The 9442-nt window shown below is 41.2% G+C and overlaps 1 protein-coding gene across 1 annotated transcript in view; it reads right to left on the reverse strand.

The window, feature by feature from the left end:
- Positions 1-576: 576 nt before the first annotated feature.
- LOC118422005 (receptor-type tyrosine-protein phosphatase F-like) overlaps positions 577-9442 on the reverse strand; it is a 13747-nt gene continuing 4881 nt past the window's right edge. The window contains exons 2-12 of the mRNA XM_035829507.1: positions 7835-7903; positions 7060-7186; positions 6199-6374; positions 5607-5741; positions 4989-5159; positions 3806-3947; positions 3045-3202; positions 2187-2257; positions 1704-1923; positions 1036-1245; positions 577-587 (exon numbers count right to left, since the gene is read on the reverse strand). Of these exons, the coding sequence (XP_035685400.1) occupies positions 577-587; positions 1036-1245; positions 1704-1923; positions 2187-2257; positions 3045-3202; positions 3806-3947; positions 4989-5159; positions 5607-5741; positions 6199-6374; positions 7060-7186; positions 7835-7853 (1440 nt within the window). The 5' untranslated portion in view covers positions 7854-7903. The remainder of the gene's footprint in view (positions 588-1035; positions 1246-1703; positions 1924-2186; positions 2258-3044; positions 3203-3805; positions 3948-4988; positions 5160-5606; positions 5742-6198; positions 6375-7059; positions 7187-7834; positions 7904-9442) is intronic.

Consider the following 9442-nt stretch of genomic DNA (forward strand, 5'->3'; position numbering starts at 1 on the left):
AATTTTAAAAGCTTTAAGATTCTGTTGGTTTACTTTTAATTATTAACACCAAGTCTTATCCTCTACTCCTACATGCCTTGCCACACTGTTGGGGTACACTCTTTCCAATGACCAAACCTTCTCACAAGATTTCTAAGAAACCTTAGATGAGAGACCTTAACTTATATGACTGTGCTTAACTAGAGGCACTGAAGAAGAGAACCGGATGTCACTCATGACAAAAACATCCAGAAGTAAATCTGAAAATTTTATCCAGCTGTAGAGATTAATTGCCTTAAAATATTGTTTACCTGGATGTCCAATCTTCACAAACCTTAAGATAAATCTATGGAAAGTAAGGCATTTACTCACATGTCGTAGCTGTGATGTTGACAGCTGTAGCCCCGGCCCCAGCCCCAGTCCTGGCCACCACCTGTACATGGTACACTGTACTGGGGTACAGGCCCTCCAGCACCGCACGGGGCGCACTCGTCTCCATGGTGGTCAAGGTCGCGTTCTCCAGGTCAAGGTCAAAGGTGGGACCTGTGTCTCGGGTTACTCTGGAGCCAGATGTGTCTGTGGGGGAAGTGAGAAATGTTATATGGCACCTTACCAGACGAATAAGGCATCAAATTCGTTACATGTTCTTTCCCTTTAGCAACATTTCCAGGTTTGCAAGCCAAAGTTCGAATATGTCAATGATTTTAATATTCTAACTTAAAGGTTATGCTTTGGTTACATTTTCAAATCCTGCATTTGGCCAGGCAGCTTTCAAGCTTTCAAAATTAATTATGACAAAGATAATAAAGCCCACATATAAAATATTTCATAAGAGAAAATTAGTCTTGAATGGCATAATTTGTGGGATCTGTCTAAGCATTCGTCTTGTCTCAAATATTTACAGAATGAAAACGAAGTGAGCTCAGTGGCTTCATGTAACCAAGATCCATACTGAAGCAGACTGGCAAAGATATTCAGATTTCAGATTCTTCTCGAATATGGATGGACTGAGAATAGAATCAACTCTAATTGGCTTCAGATAAAAAGAATTCATACCAGTTGGTTCTTCCTCAGTTCCATTCTGGGCCCTTTCTGTCGTTTGGACGGTTGTGGGCTTCTGGGTGGTGGGGAAGTGGCGACCGACGGGGATGTAGCTGACGATGTAGCCAATAATCAAGCCGTTGGGCATTGTCGGGGGTTGCCATGACAACCGTACGGCACTAAAGGAGAGGACCTCAGCTGTCAGGCCCGAGATGGGGCCAGGAACTGTGGAGGTAAACAATAATTGTATGTCAAGTTACATATCATGATACATGTAGTAACTGTTATAATGTTGACTGTGTCAAACAGAAAATGTAACAAGTGGCAATTCATGATTAACAAACTGAGGGAAACTAATAGCTTGACAGTTAGATTTGTTCACACTGAAATAATGACAATGTGTTCTTAGACAAGACAAAACAGTCAAAAGCAGCATACTGTAAATTTTCAGCAAACATTTATATCAGATATCGTGTAACAACTTGTAATACACATGATTTGAAATGATAGAGATGCAATTGTTTTGTGATTGTATTTTATACTTTGAGTTTTGGTCTCTTAATTTTAAACATTTCTCCAACAAATATATGTGAATAAATCACTTAAAAAATGGAGGTCTTTAAGATTTGTTTACTTGAAAGTCTTCCCAAATCTAAAGTGCTGGGTATCTATTCCCATCTCACCATCCTCCAGTGTCCTCCCACTCCGCGCGGCGCTGTAGAGCCCCGTCACGTTCAGCGCAACGTTCACCGCCGCCACCTCCACCAGATACTCTGTCCATGGCCGCAGCCCGCCGATCGTGACCGCACGGTTCTCTGCGCCGGACACGAACATGTGGTCCCGGCCGTCCAACTTCAGGCGGTAACCGCCGATCACACCGTTCTGGAACTCTGCACTCACGGGCTGCAAAGGGGGGAAAGTGCTTAAAGTTCATGTTTTATCAACTTTTCTTGTTTAAAGTCAACCTCAAATCATCAAACCTAAAATAAGTGTACAGTGTCCATTGAAGTAAGCATGGATGCTTATTAACAAAATAAAGCAAAAACCATAAGCGAATCTTTTTTTACTACGCAGAATTAATATGCGGTAAGCATTGCCACAATAACTAAATTGAATGTATATTGTGTTTAATCTAAAATATACCATTAGCAACAGTGATGTTTTACCTGCCAGGTGACTTGGATGGAAGTTGGAGAAACACCTACAATACTGACATCTGTGGGAGCACCTGTAGGAGCTGAGAAGACAAAGAAAATGGTTAAAAAAACATTCTTTTGTTAGAAAATTTAATTGAAAATTTAATATTAAATAAATCTATGGAAGATGATATAATTAAATCAATTGATGCTTCATAAAATATAATGCCAACTTTCATAATTCTGCAAGGTGCAATAAAACCACAATACGTAAAAAAACTTTAAGGTCTTCTCAAAAATGTCTTGAACACCTGGATATCTCCAGAATTACTGATGCTACATTCTTCTATTTATTGTATTAAAAATGCATGTTTTCAATGCAGCAGTCTTCAAGTGCATTCGGTGTTTATACGTTTATAAAGGTCAAAATAACAAAAACAACCCTTACCAGACTGGAAAGTCCTGGCCAGTGCTGGATCAGAGAAGGGCCCGGACCCCTGTGCGTTTGTCCCCTGCACCTCTATCCTGTACTCTACACTTTCATATCGGATAGCTTACCAGACTGGAAGGTTGTAGCCAGTGCTGGATCAGAGAAGGGCCCGGACCCCTGGGCATTTGTACCCTGCACCTCTATCCTGTACTCTACACTTTCATATCGGATAGCTTACCAGACTGGAAAGTCCTGGCCAGTGCTGGATCAGAGAAGGGCCCGGACCCCTGTGCGTTTGTCCCCTGCACCTCTATTCTGTACTCTATACTTTCATACCGGATAGCTTACCAGACTGGAAGGTCCTGGCCAGTGCAGGATCAGAGAATGGCCCCGACCCCTGTGCGTTTGTCCCCTGCACCTCTATTCTGTACTCTATACTTTCATACCGGATAGCTTACCAGACTGGAAGGTCTTGGCCAGTGCTGGATCAGAGAAGGGCCCGGACCCCTGTGCGTTTCTTCCCTGCACCTCTATCCTGTACTCCCGCCACGGCTTCAGGTCAGACAGGAACGTGGACGTCACCGGGCGGCCCAACGTCTTGGTTCTCCAGTCCTCGCTGAAACAAAGTGAAAGTGATACCGATCCAGTGACTTAAGCTCACTGAAGAACTAGTCTTCAAGTGGTCTTGACAGAGAAGACAGAAGCTATGTAAAGAATGTACAGGCTCAATGTATTGGGGAAATTCCCCTAGTTGTTTCAGCAAGCACAAAGAACAGTGGACCAAGCCTCAGTGAACAATGAACAGTGGACCACGCCTTAATGTCGCATCTTAAAGACTGCAACCCTTTCCTGTAATGCGCATGTGGGTGAGCAATGCAGCTTTGCAAGCTTTTTTCGACGAGTACAACAAACAGTGGACAAAAGTTGACTGTGACCCTTTCCGTTAGCGTGCATTTTGGGTGAGCAACACAGCTGGGATTCAAACTCATGGCTTCTAGTTCCAGAGGCAGTGCTGCTGACCAATGGAGTACACACTGTACCTGTTGTCGGTTTGCTTGTCCTAGTTTTTTTTGAGAAGCACAATTAACAGTGCACCACGGTTTAACGTCGCCACCTAAAGACTGTAACCATTTACAGTAGTGTGCATGTCGAGTGACACTAAAGCTGGGATTCAAACTCATAGCTTCTAGTTCCAGAGGCAGGACTAACAGAACAGTACCTGTTGTCAGTCCGTTTGTAGCGTAGCGTGTAGGACGTGATGACGCCATTCTGCATGTTGAAGGGGATTTCCTGCCACTCCACCAGAATTGTGTCGGAGGAGTTTGCCGTGGCCTGGACGTTTTGCGGCGCCGCAAACGGTGCTGCAAAAATTACGAAATGTGTTAGGAAAATTATCTAGAAATAAGATGACAGATTAAGGAGGCTTCTTGCTGTCTTGGACATTTTGGTGAGCTTCTGTGATATAGAGTGTTCTCATTACATGAAAGGTGCTCGTGAACTCTTTTTTGTGTTACAAATTCCTTACACATGATCACAAGAATGTTACCAAAAATAATTTTCTGGAATACATCAAATGATTAAAGGTTAGCCATCCATGTAACATTACATATTACATTTATAGGAGAATGGGTACTGATTGGAGAGAGTATGGATAGATTTTGAAAATGGTGAATTTTCTCAAATCTTGCAAATCAAATCCTTTTGCTCTCTTGATAACGGCAATATGCCACACTTAGTAAGTATGAAAATACAGGGCTTTTTTGTGACAGTCCATCCAATGTTTAATGCTATATCTGATGCAGCTGCATGCCTGTGTATCTGGTGTGTTTTGTTGCAGTGCATGACTGTATACTGGATGACTGATATACAGAGAGGTGGGTGTGGGGACATAATTTCTGTATCAATTGTGGCAGTGGCAGTCATTGTGATGATCCAAGGAAGGAGAAGGAGCAGTACTCATACTCACGTAAACCTCCAAAGTCTGTTGTAAAAAAAAAGAGAAATAGACAAGGAAGAAAAGAGAAGAAACGACAGATAAGAGAAGTTCAGAAAAGACAGAAAGATAATCGTTAGATGAATCTACTTCCCCCGTATTTATGGTTACAGAATGACTAATAAAGACATAGGCTTTCAATGATACATTGTATGCCTGATGTGAAATCTACCTTTGACTCTATTCATGGAGCATTTTCTACATTTGAAAATGAAATCAAAACTAACTGTGAAGATGTTGCATTGATTATGAATCAATTTACTGTCAGGTAACATAACATAATGCAGTAAGTAAGTGATGAATTGTTAAAATTAACTGTCAAAATCAAATGTTCAGATTTGTTACTTAATATGTTGATCAATTGATCGATCAGTTGATTTATTGATTGATTGACAGATTGCGATCTCACCTCCTGGGCTAGTCTGGACCTGCAGGAAGCTGCTGTAGTTCCCCCACAGTCTCTCCCCGTTCCAAACTGTCGCCGCTCGCACACGGAAGTGGTAAAAGGTCAGGGGCCAAAGGTTAACCACCAGCTGGGTCGTGGTGGGAGAGGTCGACACCACTTCGATGGAGTCAAAGTCTAGAAGGGAAAAATCATTACACACATATAACCTTGTTAGGCCACACTGATATAATTTCTTTGTCTCAGATATAAGAGAAAATATTATATTGGAACATCAACATGAGACAGTCAGTTCTTTATTGCACACAGTTTCAGGCAGTTTTAGGAAGTTAAAAGAGTCAAGGTGCAAGTTTTCATCCCAGCACTCTGTTTTCACAATTTCCTAAAAAATTTTGTAAAACATCTAAAAACAACAAATCAAATTGGTGCGGCCTCACAGTTACCCAGTACATTGCAGCCTCTGACTGTATAGATTTGCTCATTCACAGTGGAATTCATGTCTATGGCCGTTACAATTAAGTGCAGCTTGTAATTGTGCTTTTCTTTCTTCTAAGTACTGAAAGGTGATAGCATAGTTTGTATACTTGCTAGTTTGTATACATGTGGGTGCTGTACATTTTGTACCTTGTGAGTTTTGATCCCGATACTGCAGCTCGTACACCCTTACATCCCCGTTTCTCTGCTGTGGTCTCTCCCAGCTGAGCTGAACTGCTGTGGAGTTCTTATAGGGGACCTGCAGGTTTCTGGGCTCTGAAGGGTCTGCATGGGGAAATAACAGCTAGTGTTTACCTTGTAGTTTGTGAATATTGTTCATGGTATACAGCAGAACTTGCAATCTTAAATTTGTGTTGTTAGGAAAGAACCTCCTTTTTTAACTTATCAGTCTTGTACAAAAGTCATTGCTATCAAATTCTTATGCACTAAAACACAGTACAGTATTTATGCACTACAAAAAAATACAGTATATTTTAAATTCAAATCGACTATGAATATTAAATCAAAAGCATAAAGTATGCTATAACTTAGCTACATGTATGTTAAGTTTTTCAATACCTGTGTGTTTGTTGTAATACCTCAGAATAGGTCACTTAGCACACTACAGTGCTACCATTTATTTGGACATTGGAACTGTAATCAATAAACAATCATTATTATAATAATTGTAATTATTATGTACAAACTATTGGAAATCAGTACCAAAGTCCGGATGACTCACTTGAAGCGAAAGTCTGGACCTCCAGAGCGTTTCCCGGCGCGCTGGCTCCGATGATGTTCCAGGCCCGCACCTGGAAGTAATACGACACCGCCGGCTCAAGGTCGCCGATGACAAACCATCCGGTGGGACCGGCGGCGGGGATCCGGTCGGGGAGGGGGGTGTACGCCGGCGCATCACTGAGAAAAAGAAAAACATACTTTATCAAAATCTGACCTGTCTTTAATTCATTGAATGTGCACAGCACTTTTTACACCCATCTCAGATTTTATCCAAAATATGCTAATGACATGCATGAGAAATTACAGTAAACACATTTTCACAACATTAGGAAACTGAATGCGGATGCACAATATACTGACTGACAAGTGACAAACCACCATGTTTTGTACTTTACATTATTTTACCGACATTGTCCAAGTATCATGCCTTAGGGAACACAGCATGTATAATAGAAACCTAGCTGGGCTCATACACCACCTAGAACTACAGGATGTTCTTCACAGTAAATCTATCAAACAATAAGACACAGAGGAATCCCAACCTAGTACAAAGCCTTGAGGAACACCTAATGTACAGTTGAGTGACCCTCACCTGAGCTTGTACTCCACCTGGTAGTACAGAATGTTCCTGATAGTAAACCTACCAAACAATAAGACAAGAAGAGGAAGTCCCACAACTATGCATTGTGGAACCCCTAATGCACTGTGAGTTGAGTGACCCTCACCTGAGCTTGTACTCCACCTGATAGTACAGAATGTTCCTGATAGTAAACCTACCAAACAATAAGAAGATTAACAGAGGAAGTCAGGACCCAGTACTAAGCCTTGAGGAACACCTAATGCACAGTTCAGACACCGTCACCTGAGCTTGTACTCCACCTGGTAGTACAGGGTGCTGCTGTTCCCGTCGTCCGTGGCAACCCAGCTGATGTTGACAGAGGAGCTGTCCAGCGCTACGGCTGACACAAGCTCCGGGGCAGCAGGCTGGACTGTGGGGGGAGGGGGGCACAAGGATGGGTTCATCAGAATTACAGCAATTATGATAGATAAGCAGGTTTCATCAAACGGAAGACATTTATTCAGACAAACCTGCAAAGCATAGGAAAATGCCCCCCCTCAAAATTTTTTTAGAGACTAGCCTTTTAGCCAATTAATCAGTGATTACTAAAGGTTTGAAGGGTGAAAATCTGGCACGTCAAAGTGAAAACAAAAGGAACAGCATCATGAACTGTAGCAAGCAGAGCACCTCAAAGTTCAGCACTAAGGACAGGCACATAAAGGAAAAATGAGGTACAAAAATTAGAGCTGATTTCAACATATTTAAAGAAATAAGACTGGAATGCCGGGCACCTCAAAGTGAAAACATAAAAGGAACAGCATCATGAACTGGAGTCATAACAGCACCTTATAGTTCAGCACCTAGCAATTGGAGCTGATTTCCAAATTGAAATAAGTTTCAAATGTTGGGCCCCCCAAAGTGAAAATAAAAGGTAAAGCATCATGAACTATAGTCAGCACAGCACATGGTAGTTCAGCACCAAGGACAGGCATGCATAAGAAAATGAAACCCAGCTATTGGAACTGACTTCCAAAATATTTATAGAAAAACAATTCCAAGTATAATGAATCTTTCTTACCTTGTATAAAGACAGGCATGGTTTCTCTGGCCTCTCCAGCTTCATTGGTTGCCACACATGTGTACTGTCCTGTTTATATGTGATATAACACAGCACGAAAACGAATATTTAAGCATACTTTCCGAGATACTTAAATGTAGCCTAAAGGTGGGAAAATATTTCCGCAGAGTTTACGGTATCGTAAAGACCACGGAAACCATGGTTTTACATTTCCGTAACCTTTCCGTATTCGTTAAGGCAGATTAAATACATGTAATATCTTTACATAACCTTTAAGCATCCTTATATGCGCCGTATATGAAACGGGTATTGCTTATGTACAGAAAACATCTACAGGCTTTGAACCGACCATACGTTCACATACAATCAGTTAACCTTCGCCTTTTTTTTTATTTTCGTGGTTCTCTAAGGTGGAAATTACCAATAGGAGATGATATATTTTCATTGCCCTTCCGTTACAATTGATCTCATTTTACATACTCTTATCAGTATAGGTCTATGGAGACCTCCCCCTTTTATGTATAGGTATGGTAGCGTTTATTTCTAAGAAGAGGCATTGCTTTTACCAAATTAAGAGTATTTTCCGCTCAATATACCACATGCGCCGTTCAATAAAGCAGCGGCTTCAAATGAATAGCTCCTGCTGTGTTTGCGTGTTTAGTTTAACCAAGAAAAGTAAATATCCTGTGTGAAAGCTACATATAACAGATACAATCTTTCCGATATCTTTCCGTTACATTTGAGCTGACTTTACATAAAAGGGGGGAGGTTTAAGCAAACCTCCCCCCTTTTATGTATAGGCGGAAAAAAGATGTCGGAAAGGTAGCGTTAATCATTACTTGAAGAAGAGGCATTGCTTTTACCAAATTAAGAGTATTTTCCGCTCAATATACCACATGCGCCGTTCACTTAAGCAGCGGCTTCAAATGAATAGTGTTTGCGTGTTAAGTTTAACCAAGAAAAGCAAATCTCCTTTGTGAAAGTTACATATAACAGATATAATCTTTCCGATGTCTTTCCGTTACATTTGAGCTGACTTTACATAAAAGGGGGGAGGTTTAAGCAAACCTCCCCCCTTTTATGTATAGGTGGAAAAAAGGTGTCGGAAAAGTAGCGTTAATCATTACTTGAAGAAGAGGCATTACTTTTACCAAATTAAGAGTATTTTCCGCTCAATATACCACATGCGTCGCTTACTAAAGCAGCGGCTTCAAATGAATAGCTCCTGCTGTGTTTGCGTGTTAAGTTTAACAAAGAAAAGCAAATCTCGTCCTGTGTGAAAGCTACATATAAAAGATACAATCTTTCCGATGTATTTCCGTTACATTTGAGCTGACTTTACATAAAAGGGGGGAGGTTTAAGCAAACCTCCCCCCTTTTATGTATAGGTGGAAAAAAGATGTCGGAAAGGTAGCGTTAATTATTATTTGAAGAAGAGGCCTTGCTTTTTCCACATTAAAAATCTTTTTCCGCTCAGTATACCCCATGCGCCGTTCACAAAGCCACGGGTTCCAAAGAATGGGGTTTGCCGGTAGGGTTAACCCAAAAAAGGGAATCAACTTTGTGAAACGGCGGATTAAAGATTATTTCCCTTCCGAAGGCTTTTCC

This window comes from Branchiostoma floridae, chromosome 8, assembly GCF_000003815.2.
Source record: "Branchiostoma floridae strain S238N-H82 chromosome 8, Bfl_VNyyK, whole genome shotgun sequence".
NCBI lineage: Eukaryota > Metazoa > Chordata > Leptocardii > Amphioxiformes > Branchiostomatidae > Branchiostoma > Branchiostoma floridae.